At 36.0% G+C, this 21,164-nt stretch overlaps 1 protein-coding gene across 1 annotated transcript in view; it reads left to right on the top strand.

Moving 5' to 3' along the window:
• LOC111055572 (serine/threonine-protein kinase 32A) overlaps positions 1–21,164 on the top strand; it is a 63,385-nt gene that overhangs the window by 34,914 nt on the left and 7,307 nt on the right. Inside the window, 4 exon segments of the mRNA XM_039444697.1 lie at positions 11,643–11,808; positions 13,483–13,642; positions 20,562–20,599; positions 21,068–21,157. Coding sequence (XP_039300631.1) covers positions 11,643–11,808; positions 13,483–13,642; positions 20,562–20,599; positions 21,068–21,157 — 454 coding nt within the window.

Raw genomic sequence — 21,164 nt, 5'->3', positions numbered from 1 at the left:
CACATTCGTCGCCCTGATGGACAAGAGTCCACTGTGTCGCTCCGTCATCTTGCCCCTAAGATAACACGAAAATCTAGCCGGGTAGAATGATATGATAAACCATATGTTTTCGTTGTCATTGATTCATTCATAAATATCAAATGTTGTTGATCCGTTACAAGTAGAAAGTCATGTTCAATTTTATTTGATTAAAGCTCTACAAATGAAGAGTTTACTTATTTCTGATAGGTCAGATCGAAATGATTATCGAATGATAATGATTTTAAATGATTACAAAATAAAATTCCGAAACTAGTTATGATAGGTCAATTCAAAATAATTATCAAATGATAATCTTTGATAATGATTTTAATAATAATGTTTATGAAACTAATTATTTTACTATGGGAACACAGATCATAGCAACACAGCAATCGAGTTAATTCACTGCACCTACACAATCACAGTATTAGACTATCTTTTATCACCATAGGCTATCACTCTGGCAGGAAATCTCAGAATAAATACTCTGGGATCTTTATCTTTATAAAACTTCCAGGATACCTCATACTCAGTATATGAATATACTATAGTAGGTATACAATATTGATATTACTGTATATTAATGTATTACAGTATATAATATGTCAACATGTATCCATTGCGCACCAGAATTAATTTCTCAAGGTTAACCTTAACCCTCAACTAACAAAGTTCCTGGAGAAGTCATCAAAGTTCAAAATGTGGCTCCATTTGTCTGACTGCCTGTCTCTCTTGACTGAAAATAAATCTGATAGCTGCGTAGTGCCTAGTGCCTAGTGCCGATAGCACTCTTTGCAGTTTGCACTCTTATCTTCTGGCATTTCGATTGTGGAAACCTTTCCTCTCTGGCTTGAGAAGCTCTTACAATCTTTTTATCCAAACATCAATCTCCTTCAAGTCTATTTTTCTTACGCCAATCTACTCTTTCCATCTTCAATACTTTTAGCCTTATTTTCCTTACTCTTCTTCTTTTTCCGTCACCTTCATTGGGCTCACATTCCACTCTTTCTTGCTTTTTTCTTCCTTGTTTTCCCATCTTATCTGTTATGTATCTCACCAAACTCATTTATCAAGTAAACTAATACCGAAAGAAGCTTTTAGGAATCTGAACAGTGAAAATGATAATAGAATCAAATTATAGTAGTTTCTCGGCCCCTGTAAGAAAATTAGATAGTATAAAATCTTTCTCGGCCTCAGGTTTAATATAATATTCAAATTCGTTTATTACATGAAATAAATTAATACACAATTAATATTGATCACAATTAGTAGAATTTCGAATTAATCAACATGTACACTAATATTTCGTACGTATCACACTTGATCAAATATGTATTGTACTATCTGAACATAATAACTTACTAAAATGTGAAGAGAGAAAATGCATCTCCTCTATCTCATGTGAATCACGCATGTCACTCACGAAGGCATAAAAGCCTGTGTGAGGAGAGAATATAAATAAACGACTTGTACACGACTAGTCAATATCAATCATCATTTGCAATCCAATGTCAAACAAAATACTTGAGATATTGAGACATTTAATAACTTGTTACAAGATTTCTCGAACATTTTTAAAACTACTTCATGAAATGAAATAAAACCGTTTTAAATTGCATTACTTATATGCATCCTGATAAGTAAAACGCTATTTACATACATTTACTTCTCATATTTCAATCAGTAATCAATCCTTCAGAACTATCCTTCATCCATATTCAATTAAATACTATTTATTACATATTTGGTAACTTATATTTAATTCACGTTTGATATTAAGTTTTCATTGAATAAGTCACAATTCTACTTCTACTGTGATTGGAACACAATATTAGGATTCATTGGTATAAAAGTCATTAATAGAATAACCATAGAATAGACTATTTATAATAAAACTAGCCGTCAGGCTCGCTTCGCTCGCCATATCCGTCTAGCCAGGGGGCTCCTCCCCCTGGACCCCCGACTGGATCGTCCAAGAATGAGATCAGCCGGCTCGCTTCGCTCGCCTGCATTTTTCATTTGAGCATTTTTATCATATGTTAGGACGATCCAGTCGGGGATCCAGACTATACGTCTGGCTAAACGGATATGGCGAGCGAAGCGAGCCGGACGGCTAGTAATATAATATTCCCAGGGATAGCTCTGATTGAAGTAGCAGTGCCAAATCAACTTGGTGCCAACCTAACAAAGTCGACTCAACTTAATGCCAACCTGACAAAATTATTAGTTTAGTTAGCTACCAGTTAACAACTGTTTCGAAGAGGTACTCTCTCTAGATTATAGTTCTATATTAACATATGGTATGGCCTTTTTTCAATTATAATAAGGAGAATAAGAAGAATATACATGCTAAAAGAACTTTGAACTCTTAAAAACCACCCTTAGAGTTAAAATATTGCCAAAAGGTTTCTTAGTGCGCCTCTAAAGGGCCAACTGAACATACCTACCTAATTTGAACGTTTTTGGTCCGGTAGATTTTCAGTTCTGCGAGTGAGTGAGTGAGTCAGTCAGTCAGTGAGTGAGTGCCATTTCGCTTTTATATATATAGATATCCCTTCTCTGTGAAGAGCTGTAAACACATATTTCGAGTACATGCTTAATACTTAGATCCTGCTGGTAATTCAATTATTATCTCTCCCACAACCTAAATGGAATCCAATTTCATGCTATCAATATCAGACGGTTGTTCCGAGAAGATGAAATTTCCACGTAGACAACCACATATACTGTGAGCGACTTGGGTTGAAGAACTTACAACTGATGCACATACAGTGATACAATCTACAGGATCATCGCTTCACTTATGCACTCCTATATTCTATCTAGTGCGTCACGAATAATTGAATGCAGTACTCAGCGTCTAAGACAAGCACCAAGTAATACAGAGAATCTGTGATGCTTTTGACTACTTCCCACGAGAATTACTCCCTCTCTCTCAATCACATTACTCTCACATCTCATCCTTCTTCTCCAACTACGCTTCCTCTCTTCTTTTACTCTTCAATTCTCTACTTATCAATGTACATAATCTTTCAATGTATTCTATCCTATTCTGATGTATTACCCTGCGTTCTCTTCACTTTCCACTTGATCTTCCATTGCTTTCCTTCAAGTCTCTCTTCGGCTCTTTCATCTTCGTCTTCTTTTTCCCTTTTTTCCCCCTTCCCTCTCTTTCCAACCCGTACCACCACTTTTACCCCTTTTTCGTGATTTCATTCTTCTTCTCCTTCGTTTTATTGTGATTTTCATATAATTTTTTTCTTGATCTTTTTATTTCGCTTTTCATCTCCTCTTTTCTCTTCATATTTCTATTTCTATTCCGCTTCTCTTCTCCTTTTCCATCTTCAACCGTTTTTTCTCTATCTGTTTCCCATTTCCTCATCCTTCTCCTTTTTTTCTTCTTCTTCTCTTCTTCTTCTTCTTCTTCTTCTTCTTCTTCTTCTTCTTCTTTCTTCTTCTTCTTCTTCTTCTTCTTCTTCTTCTTCTTATTCTTATTCTTATTCTTATTCTTATTCTTATTCTTATTCTTATTCTTATTCTTATTCTTATTCTTATTCTTATTCTTATTCTTATTCTTATTCTTATTCTTATTCTTTTCTTATTCTTATTCTTTTCTTATTCTTATTCTTATCTTATTCTTATTCTTATTCTTATTCTTATTATTATTATTATTCTTATTCTTATTCTTATTCTTATTCTTATTCTTATTCTTATTCTTATTCTTATTCTTATCTTATTCTTATTCTTATTATTATTATTCTTATTCTTATTCTTATTCTTATTCTTATTCTTATTCTTATTCTTTTCTTATTCTTATTCTTATTCTTATTCTTATCTTATTCTTATTCTTATTCTTATTCTTATTCTTATTCTTATTCTTATTCTTATTCTTATTCTTCTTCTTATTCTTATTCTATTCTTATTCTTATTCTTATTCTTATTCTTATTCTTATTCTTATTCTTATTCTTATTCTTTTCTTATTCTTATTCTTATTCTTATTCTTATTCTTATTCTTATTCTTATTCTTATTCTTATCTTATTCTTATTCTTATTCTTCTTATTCTTATTCTTATTCTTATTCTTATTCTTATTCTTATTCTTATTCTTATTCTTATTCTTATTCTTATTCTTATTCTTATCTTATTCTTATTCTTATTCTTATTCTTATTCTTATTCTTATTCTTATTCTTATTCTTTTCTTATTCTTATTCTTATTCTTATTCTTATTCTTATTCTTCTTCTTCTTCTTCTTCTTCTTCTTCTTTTCCATTTTTTCTCTTCAACTTCCATTCTCGACCCCTTCCTTCTTTTCCACTGACAATTCCCTTCCCATCTCACCAGCAACAGCTGTTTCTTCGTCACTTATCAACCTATTACTACTTCTCCATCTTCCCCTTATCTTCATTCTCTTGATTCGTTCCATACTTATCCGAAGAAGACACAATTCGATAATTTCAACGCTTTTCCCGTGAAATATCCGCCCACTCTCGGCTCTCCACACTCCAAACCTACGCAGAAGTAAGGAGAGCAAAGTATGACGTTCCTAACAGAGATAAGATGGATCAACATTCTCAATAGTAGGCTATTCTGGGACCGATCGGGATCAAGAAATTCCAAAAAATTTTATTCGCAAATAAAAAAAATATCGAGCAATATAATGAATACAATCTAAAATTCAAACGTGGAAGATTAAATAAGTCGAAAGCCAGATGGTACTAGTTGATTCATTTTAATATTGAATTGACCTGGAAAAATGCATAAGTTTGAAAGAAATATACAAAATATATAATTTATGACTAGAACTCGACACATAAATCAATTTATAATAATAATTTAATTGAATTACCTTACCCACCATTATTAAAAAGATATCGTTCACATGTATTGTACATTTCTTCAACCTATTTACGCTATGGCATGTTTTAAATAGAATAGTTATTTGTATATATAGAGTGAAAAGTGCTGTTTTTCTCCCTGAGGAAAAAGTTTGAAGCCTGAGGCGAAGCCGAGGGCAACAATTTTCCTGAGGGAGAAAAAACATTTTTCACTCGTGATATACACAACATTTTTCCTCCACATATATTTTTATAAAAACTGCAAATAAAAAATTTTTAAAACGTACGTGACTAAACAATGTGTTACAACATAATCTAATAAGTAAACAGAAACAGCTGGCTTGTAATCACAGTCCTTCGCCGACAGCGCTATCTGTCGGAAAAAGTTGTAACAACAATGGCCGCCACAACTACAGCTATGATGAATTTCCCGTTTCAAATTTGATTAGTTAATAGGGAAAGGTTGGCTGGTATTTTGAATAGCATTGAATGTAAAAAATATTTATACATTTTTTTTAGTATAGTGATATGAAGTTTGTAAAAATTTTAGCATACAAACATAAATTTCATAATTATGTTGATCAAATCTGGTTGAGGTATTGAATTCAGTTGGCTCAATGACTGACTACTCTATATGCTTCCTCATCTGAGCTTAGACCTTCTTACCTATTACAATGTAAGTTTTTAAAATAGAGATGCTTCCCATGTTATTTAAATGGAGTCACTTTTCCTCCCTAGGGAGTTTTTCTGTTTTTTACTACCGAGAGCGAAAAAGGGACACTTTAGTATTATGTTTCAGGGAGTAAAGTAAGTACTTTAGACAGTAGGTGGAGGAAAAATATATTATGTAACAGATCTGACAGAAAATTTGATGTCATGACTTATGAGACAACACTTCTATGGAATACTAAATAATCATTTATTTGCTAAATCATTTGTCATATTACTGCAAACGTTTTGTTGTTAAAGAGTATTACAAAATATAATAAGTGACAACATATTCAACACGTAGCCTATATACAACCAACTATTGCGAATTCGAGGAAAAGTTATTGAGAAGCTTTTCATGCACGCAATAGGGGCACATATGCCTTATTCATCCAACTCTTTGAGCGCACACGGTCGACTACTTGCATCCTTTCATCCAAATCCATCCTTTTCACGAGATATGCCACAAAAAAGGAAAGGAGGACGGAGCATATCCTACCATGCTGCAATGGCGGATGAAATAGGAAATGTGAATCTCCATTAGACAGACCCGTTCCCGGTCCTAGAGGCAAAACTCATTTGCCGTTTCACTAGGCCTTCTCTCTTCTAATTCTCTCCGCTGCTGTTGCGATTCCATTTCATATCCATTGCTTGCCACCCGCACCCTCACTCACCCAGCCCTCTCACAATTGAACCCTTTGAGCCCCCAGCCGACCCCCTACCTTTTGCTGATCGCAAACCTATTGAAACATTTGCAAATGCACATCAGCTTCCAAGCGAGGAATAGTGTCAGAACTCCCTCCCTCACTACATCTCACTCTTTCCCTCAAATATCTCTCCCATTCTCACTTCCACTCACACTCTTTCCTATTTGCAGACCCTCTCACACTCCTACTCACTACCATTCAGTTTGCTGAGTAAAGTGTAGTATGTATTTGCATTTACTCCCGGAATTCCATCTCCCTCCCTCAATCACCCACTCCTCATCACTATTCTTCCCTCTATCCTTCTCTTTCTCACTCTTCTCTCATTTCGCAGTCCTCTACCCTACTCATCACATTCTTCATGCTTTTTTTATCAACAACCAACGTTACAAAAGGCCTACGTTGTAAATAGCTTTCAGTGGATGATGAACACCATGAAAAATAGCCATGGACGTTTTTTAATATTGAAATCAACAAGAGAATAAGTTCCATGAGAACCTTAGCAAACGCAAACCTAGCAATGCTACTGATGGAGTATTCCAAGTTAATTAAACTCAATATTTTCTCAATTCACAAGAATGAAGCCTTTTAAAATGATTTCATATTGTTGAACCTCTTCAAATCCACACTGTAATAATTAAACTTTGATTTTTGACCGAACGTGGTGAGGTCTATGTTTCAACTCGATTTGCTTTTGTCTGTCTGTATGTAACGCGAATACGGCCAAACGCGTTGATAGAATTCGATGAAATTTGGCAGGAATATTCCTTTTTCAACTGTGCGTCAATGTATACACTATGTTTTTTGAAATTTTGCATTTTAAGGATAATATAGAAAGAAAAGGAATTCCTCCATTTTCTGATATAACTATATTATATATCATCTACTTTGAAGATAGGATCAATCAGACTATAGATTTATTCGTAATCAATCAGCTGACAAGTGTATTATTCATTGCATGCATTACACAGATGTCTGGTCGTGTCTATTTCTATACGGAAGGGTTTCAATATTTTTTAAGATGCGTGCCCATCAGTATCAACATTTTCACATTTGAAAAACAAATTTAATTGAAAATAAAATTTAAAAAATATTAAATGTATCAATATTCAATGCCAGAGAAATTATAATATTCTTGATTGAAAAAAAATATTTTAAAATAGTTGAGGAATATTTTTATCAGATGGAAAGATTATCACGAAACTGGATAAAATCATCATATGGGATAAAAATCTAAACGTGAACTGAGTTTATTAACATAAGTGAGTTTTTGATCTTGGAGAAAACAAATAACAGTTTCTTAGAGTAAATTATGATTCAACTGAATCAACTAGAACAGGTGACATTAGATACTTGGATGAGAAAACTGCGTGAGGTCTACTGTTCACAGAGCTACTAATGTAAAAATATTTAAATAGGAATTGAGAATCAAGGTGCAAACAGAACGAGTTAGGCTAGTTTCACATACATATTACGGTTCTGTTCGGTTCGGTTCGTTTTCAGTCAATTCCGATAAGAGAGAAACGGTAATTCGGTTTGAACTCTGTACCGAATAGAAACGAATAGCACTAAACACCCCCTCGGTACGAATATTTATTATCAGGCTTGATTTCGTTGCCAGGGAATAGCAAACAAATTATGTCTTTAACACCTGCTCGACTCAGTTACTGTTTCAACCTGATAGCGAAAATATAGTATAGAAGCAAGGTAAATAGATAAAGCGAGAAAACCTCTTTTAAAATCTTCTATGTAAAAATCATATTGTCAATTCATTTTAGCTTTCCTTCTACCATTTCAAAAGACTGTTGCAGTCTTTTTGTGAGTAGTTTACCAGAAATGATGTTGACTATTTATTTCTGCAGTGCAATCTGTTTCAGATTTTTATAGAATATTTGAAAATCCAAACACCACATGTGTTTGAGAAGAAAATACAAAACTTGATAAGAACCTTGCATGTATGAAAGTCACATCTGTTTCCGGCAACGAACAGGATCCAAAGCTAACCGTACGGAACCGTGTATATGTGAAACAAGCCTGATGATGACGACGACAAAGTGCCTGGAACGTGGAAACTAAGTAGAACATTTTCAGTCAGTGTTGAGATGAGTGAAATGTTGAAGCTCATCATTGGGTCACTTCATTATTCCCGCAAACCACACAAATCCCGCTGTTGTAAAATTTTCATCTGGTGTTTGAGACAATTGTGCAGGTGAAACTCGTTCTCCATAATCCAACTGCTCTTCCATACATTGCACATTTTCCAATTGGATATAATCATGAGTAGATTTCTCAATATCACCTGAAAAAGAATGTAAAATATCTCATACAAGATCGTTTTCAAATTATTTATAAAGTCATCTCCTCAACTTCCAATGAAGCAGTACAAACCATATTAATCTTGAATCTGTTTCAATAATAATATTACTTGTATGAAGAAATTTTACCTTAGGCTATACTTGTACAGAATTTGATAGGAAGAATCATAGATAAGTTCAAAGACTGCTGTGCTAGTAATGTTTTTCAGTCTACTTTTCATTTCCACTCACAATTTTCATAGTAGAAGTTTGGTTAGAATAGCCTAATCATCATAATAATTGAAAAATCATTATGCCATTTCAATACAAAATTATCAATATTTATACAAATCCACTAATTTTTACAGGATAATGAATCATTAATCCTAATCATATTTTAACAAATTCATTATAGCACTTATAGGCTATTGTTCAATTAGGTAGTCTACAATATCATTATTTGAAAAACATAAATCATTTTAAACTTACCTTGAGAAGCTGTATCTTGTATGTTGTTATTTAATGCAGCAAGATTCATAAGTTTTTTAACTCGATCGCTCACATTTATTGATTGTAAATCCATTATTAAAAATAAAATCACTTAGGCATTACAACAATCAACGGTATAGCACGCAAACACTGGAACCTTGTGCCAATTTTAGGTTAGGGGCGAATGCACTTGGTGACAAAATGCTCAGCCATCTTGATATAGTTTGCGTGGCAAAATTCATCAAGTGCATTGATGACTTTTTCTTGAATTAGAATACATAGAAGAAGGGGAGGAACAACTCATCAAGTGCAAAATGAGTTTTTCTTGGCAAACGAATGAATATATTTTGTACTTGATGAAATTTCAACCTCACTAGATCATAATAGGGGACATTTAGAGTACTTAATGAGTTTTTCCTGGATAGTATATGAGATATTTATTCTTAAAGTATCAAAAACGCCATTTTCATAAAAATTGTACTTAGTGAGTTTTACCTTTAAACCGGCGATATATTTCATCTGTATCTCATGAATTGAGACGCATATTAAGACGTATTTCGCATATTGAGACGCGACGTGACGTGAAACGATGTGACCCGAGTCTACTAGATAAATATTGATATCATATTATGATGTTCACATTGAAACGAAGCTAGCACGTGTGAACATTATAATATGTTCATTTATATATTAATTTATTCAACAGAGACAAGAACACATAATCATGAAATGATTGGAAATGAAAAAACAGGCTTATAGCCCTTACTATTCTGTTCCCGAATTTCGATTGAAAATTAGTCCAAAAGAGGTTATGATATCAACTCATTCAGCAGACTTGGATCACGTCGAGTCACAATATGCGATTTGCCTTACACCTGATACCTGACATCATTCGTTGACATTTAAATATAGTGATGTTCCCAATAACAAATATAAAAGATGAGTGATATGCTGTCTCTTCTTCTCTAAGTAACGTTTCCATTGCTGTGGTTGGGAATAATCATGGCAAATCTTACCATGTTCACCTCCGCTCTGAATAGGTCATAGCTCGCAGTGTACCTATTCGATTTAGTTAGCTTCTCACTATGGAATTGCTTCAATGACAATAGTGTGAAGCCAGCTATATGTTCTAAAGGCGATCCCAAGTTGATAATAAACCTTGAGAGGTTCTCTCCACATTATCTGCCAGCAGTACACAAGATTTATTATGAATTTGTGGAGAACGTCCTAATGGTAGGACGTTATGTCCTTCCGGTAGGCCGGTGTACACTCTATCATTATAACCCAATAAAAATATTGGAATTGAGGGAATTTTGTAATAATTATTATACATACTTGTAATGGCCAAATAAAATTGGTAAATTACAATAATGGTTTGCATCCTCATTGTACTAATACATATCTTTCTCATCTATTATTCTCTCCAAGGTGAGTATGGCAGAGAGGACCTGTGACTCCGCCCTTATTGTTTAACAGCCAATAAAACTTTCCATGACACAGTAATGTTTTGCAGCAAACGAATAATATTGCAATAGATCTCGTTCGAAGAGCTATGATAGTGTATGATCAGCCTTATTACTTTCCTATGACTCGTAAAACGTTAACTTAATAAAGCTAGGAATACATTTTTTAATTCCGGATCATGCCTACATGAGCTTTTTGCTTGTGCGTGTGTAATGGGAAGTGCGAGGGTGAATTATGAGATGATCAAACGTCCAGGCCTATTCGATGGGATTCGGCGGGATTCGAACCCGGTAGCACTAGCAGACTGAAGGGTGCAACGCCTTAGTCACTTAGTCAACTCGGCTATCTGGCCGGCCCATGCTATATGGCCGGCAAATGAATTTACTTGGAGCTCAAGAGTTTTACAACACTATAAAATTCAAGAAATCTGGAGATTTAGGAGAGGTAATCTTTATTACCAATACAATACCTTCCTGATTTTCACCGTATTTTGAAAGTTTATCAATGAGTGATTCACAGAAGCATATTTTATTCCTCTATGCTCGTTTGAACATTGAGTCTAACTCGGTTGAATGAGTTGAAAATAGTTTGAACAATATTTCTATTCCAGTGTTTTATAATGTTGTGTCGTGTCCTTCCGTCCTGTTCCGTTATACGTTGAATAAAAGTAATGGATGAGTGATCAGACAAATATATCTACATTCATTTATTTGATGTTGTGATTGTTTTAAATGGAATAAATGGAATCAAATGACTTGAAATTCATAATCAATTAACGAGAAAAAGAATATTTACTTGAGTGAGAGAATTAATATTGGAAAGTCCCAATAGGTTTTGAAACAAAAGCTCCTCTGAGCTTCAACAAGGTCTTAAATAAGTTGATATTAACATTTTATCTTGAATGCGGTATCTCTTTTTATTTCCAGAGTTTGAAGTTATAGAGCTATTCGAAATATGTTCAAGTAAAAAGTTTTAAAATGTATATGACAAGACGAACATTGATAAAGTTGGAACACCGAATTGCACTTGAAATACTAGTGCGGCTTACAGTAGCAAAAGTATGTCAGCTTGTTAACAGGTGTCTGTGTGACAAGTAGAAATGTGAAATGTGACTGCTTGTTGACAGGTGTGCATAGTGCAGAAAAAGGACACGAAGCAGATGTACGCGATGAAGTATGTGCAGAAAGCGCAATGCCTCGAACGCGACGCAGTGCAGAACGTGCTTCGCGAGGTGGAAATTCTTTCCAGTTTGGAGCATCCCTATCTCGTCAATCTCTGGTTCTCCTTTCAAGGTCAGTTGTCATCATTTTTCATCATCTGTCTCTCTTTTCCCCTTAAACCCTCACTCCCACCCTTCTCCCCAACATCCCCGATCTCATCGATCTGCTCCGGCTGCAATGCAATATCTGCTGACATGCAATATTATATTAAATCTGCTGCATTTATGTATTGCTGACAACAGGCATCCAACCCTGACATCTATGAATAATACATAACTTTCCCACTATCATATCCCACAATGAGATTCAATTCGAAGCAGAATTCCAATGTCAATATATTCTATTCGAGACTATAGTATCTTATTTCCTTATCGGATATAAAGATGTGAGCTATTTTTCAATTCCCTAGAAATGATACAGTGAGTTCACTTGTTAAGAAAAGACAGTGATGCACTCTCTTTACAAGAAGTGGTCCCAACAAGTTTCAAATATTAAAAAAAGTGTTTAATAAATATCATATTTCATTCAAGATATCTTAGATTGGATTAGCATTCTTGTAAAAAGTGGCGTATAAACGAATAGTTGTCAATGTCAGATAAACTAGCAAATCTTGAATGAATACAAATCATTACAAACTTCAGATCACAGACCCTGCTCATTAGACAATAAGACTTTTTTAATCAAAACAGGCTCAACACGAAAATGGATTGAGAAAGAATGAACATTTCTTGTTTCTTCCTTTTCAAACTCCCATTCAGGTACCACTGAACTTAATACCCAACAGATAATTCTGATTAAAGCAGCAGAGTTCTGTTTATTATTGAATTACATCCTATTATATTGAGCGAGCAATTTCTGTATATCTGTTTATATTCTTATATCTGGTTATCTGGTTATATAGTTATTTATGTTCAACGGATCTCGAAAACGGCTCCAACGATTTTCACGAAATTTGGATCATAGTAGATTTACGATACAAAAATTCGATTGCACTAGGTCTCATCCTTGAGAAAACTCGCTGAACGACATTAAAAGGATAATTCATTCTTGGCTGAAACAGCTGAGACTTTTGTCGTCTGTGGATAGTAAAAGGTGAGCGAGTGATTCTGTGGAGAATCAAAATATCGCATCCCCGAAATTCATATGCTGACGTAAAGCCAGCTGTAAAATATAAACACGATCATGTTAGAGAATTGTGTTCTGTTTATCAATAAATAAAAATAACGAGCGAAGCTCGGTGTCCCAATATTGTAGCCTTAACTACCAATCTAACAAAGATGGACAGCACCTGAATATTGAATTCCATGATAATATCCTCTAATGTTTCCAATACGTGAATTCTTGACTACCATCTAACAGAGAAAATCACGTATTTTTTTATTTTGCTTGTCGGAAATGGAGTGAAAATCTAAATTATCAATTGACCATATTCAATGAAATATAATGTAACATCATCTAACAGAGAAGCTAACCTAATCTCGTTTATTTAGAAATGATAAGTGCTTGTCGAAAATGGAGTGAACATCTAAATTCTCCATTGACCATATTCAATGAAATATAATGTAACATCATCTATCAGAGAAGCAAACCTGATCTCGTTTATTTAGAAATGATAAGTGTTTGCCGAAAATGGAGTGAAAATCTAAATTTTCTGTTACTATATGTTCAATGTATCAGAGCTACTAAATAGATTGTAGGAAATTGAGGTGAGTGATGGGTTGATTCAGTGGTTTGTTAATGATGCAGATGAAGAGGACCTGTTCATGGTATCGGACCTGATGCTGGGTGGAGATCTGCGCTACCACTTGGGTCGCGATGTGCAATTCAGCGAGGCATCTGTCTCCCTCATCACCTGCCAGATCGCGCTCGCACTCGACTACCTCAGCTCTCAGCGCATACTGCACAGGTAAGCATCCACCCTATATAGGACTCCTCATCACACATTCAAATATCACATCATATCTGTTGATAGTTCATTACTGAGAATCACTCTCACTCAGTAATATTATATTTATAAATATTATTTTGCTACTTTTTATATCAAACACGACTAGATTCGGGGACAATGCCATTATAAAGTGTCCTTTTGAAGAGTAAGAATAACTTTTGTCACTTTGTGACTACGGGGAGGGGGTGGGGGACTCGGACTATTCCCTGTAGCCCCCTGAACGGCCACCGAGTAGGAGAGTGAGGCTGGATCAGCCACTCTCGCCTCTCTCGGCCGCCGTTCCGCGACTGGAGGCTGCACGGAAGTCGACTGTTCTGAGACAGTCGATTTTTTGGCTGGCAGCCTGTTAATTTGTGCCTGGTGTGTTGGACACCCTCTGTAGTTGGCTGTGTGAGCTCCTTTACAATTCACACAACGGGGCTTCTCTGATTGAAGATTTCTCTTACAATCACTTGCTTTGTGGTTTTCACCACACTTGACACAACGTGGTGTGTGGAAGCAATTGACTGAACTATGGCCATATCGCTGGCAATTGAAGCATTGAGGTATGCTTGGCTTGGGCTTGTAAGGCTCAACTTGAACCTTGATGCAGAACAGGCTGCTAAGAGAGTAGATTTTTTTAAAATCTACCTCTTTTTTAAGTTTAATGATAAAGAGACTATGAGGCCTCCCAAGACTGCTAATTGGTGTAACACTCGAGACATTAAACCCAGCTTCTTTGAGAGTTACAGCAAGGTCAGCTGGGTAATGTGACCAGTGAAGGCCAAGAAGAACTACCTTCATTTCTGAGTCACGTTCAGAACTGAAGGTGTGGAACTCTATCTTTTCTCTCTGAAGGAGAGACTTATCAGTCTCCCTTTACTACGCTACTGGTGGAACATGTTAGGGTGAGTTATTGCACCCTAACTCGGCAGTGTCTTGAGCTATGGAGCTCTATGACTGCTCAAAGTAATAACAGTGCTGAAGTTGGGGGTTCCTGATATATAAGACCTTCAGTAGAGCTTGGCAATTTTATCTTTATTTATTTATTATTCTCTAATTTTTTTTTTCTTTTACTAATATTAATTTATATCTGGTATTCTAATTCTAGTTCAATTTTCATTTAATTTTCAAAGTTAAAATATGTATTAAATATGTATATGTAGGTATATATATGTATGATTTTTTTTTTTCTGCCAAGTCTACTTTTTTGGGAGAAGTGGTAATGGAGAAGGGTTCTCTCCTAGGGAATGGAATACTGTGAACAGTGGCTGACTGACAATCAGCTGCTGGCACCTTTACAGCGCAACTGCTAACTGTCAATCAGGCCACCATTGTTGAAATGGGAGTGGCTTTTGGGTTTGAGGTGGTCGTGGTATTTCGTACATCTGCCTTATTGATGTACGCCACAAGATAGAAGCTGTATCATGAAGCTTTCGAGATGTGAGCTGAATGAAGTTGAGTAATTGAGGGGTACTGGCATATTCATAGAGTAACCTATTATTCACTGTGTAGTGAAAGTTGCAGATGGTTCTGATGAGTCTGTTTTGAAGGTCAAATAGACGTTTTCTATTGGTCTTCGATAGATATGGGAACCAGACTGGGGCGGCATAGGTCAGGTATGCCCTGATGATGGCTGTGAATATGAGCAGCCGAAATTTCAGGGGGAGTGAAGGGGTGACAAGTAGGGGGAATAGTTGTACAAACAGCACACGACAGTGTTGAATTTTCACTTTAATGTGTTGTTTGAAAGTGAGTGTTCTATCCAGAGTTACACCTAGGTACTTGACGGTATGGGACCATGGCAGGGCGTGGCCATGGATTTTGAGAGTGGGAGGAAGTTTAAGTTTTCGGGAAAAGGCGACAGCCACACATTCAGTTGGATTAATCTCTACCTTCCAGGATGAACACCAGGATGTAAGCAGGTTTAATTGCTCTTGAACATTCCTGGCCGCCCTATTCAGATTCATGCTGCTCGAGTGGAATGTGGTGTCATCAGCAAATAGACTTGTTTGAACTGAAGGTCGAGATGGCATGTCATTGATGAAGAAGGAGTAGAGGATAGGTCCAAGCACAGATCCTTGGGGGACACCTGCTGTTGCTGGGGTGAGAGCTGAAGAGTTTACTGAAGATGGGGTTCGGTTGTGAACTTCGAAATACCTATTAGTAAGGTATGACTTGAAGAGTCTTATTGTTGAAGGTGGAAAGACAGATGAAAGTTTATAGAGTAGTCCATCCAGCCACACAGTGTCGAAGGCTGCTTTGAAGTCTATAAAGACTGCAGCCACGTGCTCTTTCTTGTTGAAAGAATCTGATAACTGAGAGCAGAATTTCATTAGTTGCAGTGTTGTTGAACAACCTGCGGGCTAAGGAAGTGTTATCAGCTAGTGCTGTTTTTATAACTTCCGTAATATTTGCTGTATGAGCTTCCAAGTCGACAGTGTTCGAATGTGTGCTTGGAAGGATGGGAATAGAGTTTGACACACTATCATGATACTTCCTCCACTTCACTGTAAGGCGATGTGGAGGTGGTCTTGCAATGTAGTCGGGATTCACAAGAGTGAACAACACTGGCAGGTGATCTGAAGACAGGTCCTCGACCACCTCAACCAGGGAGGTTCTTGTGAGTCCCACTGACAATGCATAATCCAATATGTCAGGTTGAGCAGCTTGATTGCACATACTTGTATGTGTGGGAGATGATGGGACATGGAAATGTATGTCTGTGTCAAATTTTTCTATGAATTCAAGGAGAGATTTTCCTGCTATGTTTGTAACCCGGCAGCCAATAGCTGTGTGTTTGGCATTCCAATCACCAGCAACAAACATACAGGGGGAGGAGGTAAAAAGTTGAGATAGGAGGTCAGAGTTGAACTCTCTATTACGAGGAGGATTATATATGGAAACAAAAGTAACCGGTGTATTCTGTACAGAGATAGTTGCCGCTATTACATCCATGTCTGGTATGGATGGGAGTGTGTGTACACAGAACGAGTGTCTTCTGTGTATTAGAAGGGCTACACCACCATGGGTGTGATTAAGCTCATTAGGGAGGCGGTCGTAGCGAAGGCAGTGGTATGAGGGGAATTTAATTGGAATAGTAGTTGGCATTTGTGTTTCCTGAATTAGAGCCACATCTATATCCAGATCACTAAGAAAGTGACGAAGTTCGTCTATTTTGTGTCTTAATCCATCTGCATTGAATGAAATAATTTTGAAATTATTGATTTTAGTTCAACAGGGAGGGGAGTGCACTGATAAGAATGGCAATGGCTTCACCAATGTTCAAGGCATTGATGAGACGTGGTAGGGTACTTACCACCCATTGAACGAATTTTTCTGAGCTCAGAAAGCTCAGTAGACCTCCCTGTCCCTGTTGAGATTGTGAGGAGGAAGGTTGTGAACTTCCCGAGTTTGACTCCACTGAAGGTGGTGTCTTTGTTTGGGAAGGGAGAGAGGGGAAGTTCTCTCGAATATTGATAATAGGTGAGGAGGGAACCCTTTCCACTGGGGGTGATGGAAATTTATTTTTCACTATCACTGGTCGTTCTTTGATGAATACTTTTGTCACTTTGTGACTACGTGGAGGGGGTGGGGGACTCGGTCTATTCCCTGTAGCTCCCTGAACGGCCGCCGAGTAGGAAAGTGAGGCTGGATCAGCCACTCTCGCCTCTGTCGGCCGCCGTTCCGCGACTGGAGGCTGCACGGAAGTCGACTGTTTGGAGACAGTCGATTTTTTGGCTGGCAGCCTGTTAATTTGAGCCTGGTGTGTTGGACACCCTCTGTAGTTGGCTGTGTGAGCTCCTTGACAATTCACACAACGGGGCTTCTCTGATTGAAGATCTCTCTTACAATCACTTGCTTTGTGGTTATCTCCACACTTAACACAACGTGGTGTGTGGAAACAATTCACTGAACTATGGCCATATCGCTGGCAATTGAAGCATTGTGGTATGCTTGGCTTGGGCTTGTAAGGCTCAACTTGAACCTTGATGCAGAACAGGCTGCTAAGAGAGTAGATTTTTTTAAAATCTCCCTCTTTTTTTAATTTAATTATGAAGAGACTATAAGGCCTCCCACGACTGGTAATGGGTGTAACACTTGAGATGTTAAACCCAGCTTCTTTAAGAGTTACAGCCAGGTCAGCTGGGTTATGTTACCAGTGAAGGCCACGAAGAACTACCTTCAGTTCTGAGTCACATTCGGAGCTGAAGGTGTGGAACTCTATCTTTTCTCTCTGAAGGAGAGACTTGACAGATTTGAAATCCTCCTCAGAGGACGTTTTTAGAGAATAGTTATTACCTTGAAAGGTAATCTCTGATTTCAGATGTTGCTTCAACTCTGAAGCTAGAACAGACCAGTTTTTAGGGGCTCTGACTCCCTTTACTGGAATTGCGTCCTGCTTATATACCCAGGAACGCACAAAACTCAAGTGAGAGTTATGAGGCTAAGTGAATTTAAGTACTGGTGGCGCGCTCTAGGCGGCCGGAAAGAGAACTCGTTGCTCTAGCATCGAGTGGCTAAAGAGAGTATTAGAATAAAGCGAACTGATTCCAGGGTCGTGTCAGGATTCGCCGATGTAACATGTTTGGGCTCCGGTTGAGCCCAAAAATTGAAACTTGGATATTCTGGAAGCCCAAAAAAAGCCCTAAATATTGGCATATGTTTCAAATTTTGGGCTCGATATGGTGGGGCCAGCTTCACGGCGGTTCAGGATTCCCATACATATGACTCACTCATCTGTATAGGAGGATATAGAGGATTCTTCAATGTTTGAATAATAAATGATCATAATTGAGATTGAATATTTTGTCAATCAATCATATTTCTACATTGTTGAAAAACAATCTGACAACGTTGCAAAGCTGAAAAAGGATCGCGCTGCCTCTTTTATCGAATGATAGACAAGGATAGCAACACCATTTTTGGTGGTCACTATATACTATGTGATCATAAAAACAATATAAAAACATGTAGTACCCTTTTTATTTGAAACATTACAAAATATTTCAACGACTAGTTTCGGCCTACTTTGGCCATTTTCAAGTTAAAATGCAAAAAAATGCGTCGTTGAGATATTTTAAAGTTTGAAATAAAAAAGGTACGACATGTTTTTATATTGTTTTTATTAATTTTGATAAAGTAGCCCTTTTAAGTGAATTATTTTTATATGATCATAAATATTATTTATATTGGACTGTGTAATGGTGTCCACAGCTCAAGCACCAATGGGTACATTTTGAGATTCACCCTCAGCACAAATAGATTTATTACTTGGGTTGACTAATAGAATAACCACCTCTATAAACGCCATGCTCAAATTGACAATACTATAATTATTAACATAAAACTCTGTTTCTATAATACTAAAACAAAATCTTGCTTTAAAATTTGAGTAAAATTCACCTTCAACTGTCAGCATTTCTCATGAACAGGCCTTACGCTTCCCATTCAACCAATGCTGACAGTCTATCATAATAGATGAGTGTAGTACTGATAGGCGATAACACACAGATGAGCATAGACATAAAATAGCCTTTGCTAAACAGATAAATTTGATGGTCCGCCATGAAAGGGATTTCAATAAAATTTACACTATGAACAGAGATAATGTGGAATTTCCCCATATTAAATGAAATAAAAACGATATTGTCAGTTCCACATCTTTTATTTGAGCCAAATTCGAGTTTCAATGCACTAGAAACTAAATTATGTAGAACTGATAATATTGTTTTTATTTCACCTCAAAAGGGATTTGAATCTATTTCAATGATTATTCTTATCTTCGTTTTCATAAACACCAATGTACCTGGAATATTAGGTGCATTGATAAACACCGTACAAGAGAGGGAAGAGTAATATTTTGTTATAAACTGAACTGCGATAGAGCTGGAGACGTGAAGAACAAGCTTTCCATGAGAATCCAATCAATTCGAAATGCGTAGTTATCAACAAAATTAATCACGTCGATTAATTATTTATCGCTTTCAACTTTTCAACTGAAACCCGACAGGCAATGGCTATAGATTTGTCTTCATCGTCGAAAACTGAGACCTATTAATTTTTGAAAATCAATTCTCCGATATTCGAAATAACAGACACTGATTGATGCATCAGAACAGCACACTATGGCAGAATAATCATGATTGATAGAATAGGAGAATACAGAGTGATAGCGAAAGAGAATAAAGGAATAGGGCAGAGAAAGGTACATGAGAAAAGGCGAGATTAGTCTGCGTTTATTGAGCAAAGCAAAAAGTGAAAAATACAAGAGACAATGATTTATTACCTAGTGCTGTGAGTGTAAACGGTGTATGAAGTTCACTTTTCAAACATTTTCGCAAACACATCATTCATATACTGTCAGAAGGAGAGAATCCTGGTAATATTTCTCCATTTTTCCATTAACCCATGGAAATATTCCATTTATCTTGTGAATCTCCATTTTCTAACGAATGTAGGCTATATTCAAAAATTGTCGCATCTAATCATTCTTGTCCAATATTTTCAACAAAACCTATTTCAAGTTTTACAAAGTCTTGACTTGATTATAGGCAATCTTTGAATGGATGGGAGCTATTTTGAACAAGGATCTTACAAATGTTGGACAAAATTTGAAAGAGGTTGTCTGATGTTATTTTGATAGATGTGAACTGTACCGTACTTGATCATGTAAGAACGGTTCTAAACATGTTAATATAAATATATTTTTTAAATCATCAACCAGGAATAACTGATTATTACAATAATATAATATAATTCATTACAATATATTATTATACATCAGTGAATATAATTCACTTGAAATTTCAATTGAATGCAGCTTATAATAATGTCAAAGAAAGCATAATGGCATTGATATTTCCTAAATATTAATTACAAGATTTTTCTGTTTCAGAGATATCAAACCTGACAATATACTCCTTGATGAAGAAGGTAAGCTAAATCAAAATTAAAGGTATCAAAGTTGATTGTCATTCAGTAACAATTCTAACAGATCACAGGAATATGAGTTCTTCAAATGAATGATGAGATGTTGTTGATCATAAAAGTATAACAGGCATGAAGCAAAATAAATGGGTCGTGACCAATTAAATTGATTAATTGTAGGTCAAATTTAAAAATTAATTGTAGGTTACTTCAAAATTAATTTATTTTGTAAACTTCAAAATTAATTGTAGGTTAACTAGTTTTAATAAAAAGTTCTCCAACTAAAAATAGTAAAATGATAAAATAAATGGAAAATGAAAAAATAAGCCTTCTTTTAACTAGAGCCAGTCTATCAGATTGTATGATTTGTGGATCAAATTAATAGAAAGAGTATCTTTAAAAATAAAATTTGACCAACGGCCTTCATGTATTTCACTTTCAAGAAGCAATTCATGTTTACTTATTTGTTTCCAGGTCATGCTCATTTGACAGATTTCAACATAGCGGCGGTTCTAAAAGAAGGAGAGCTTGCCACATCGGTATCCGGTACGAAACCCTACATTGGTAAGTG

Source organism: Nilaparvata lugens, chromosome 1 (assembly GCF_014356525.2).
Source record: "Nilaparvata lugens isolate BPH chromosome 1, ASM1435652v1, whole genome shotgun sequence".
Classification (NCBI taxonomy): Eukaryota; Metazoa; Arthropoda; class Insecta; order Hemiptera; family Delphacidae; genus Nilaparvata; species Nilaparvata lugens.
Note: the sequence above shows the minus strand (reverse complement) of the source record. Positions and strands in the feature narration are given on the sequence as shown.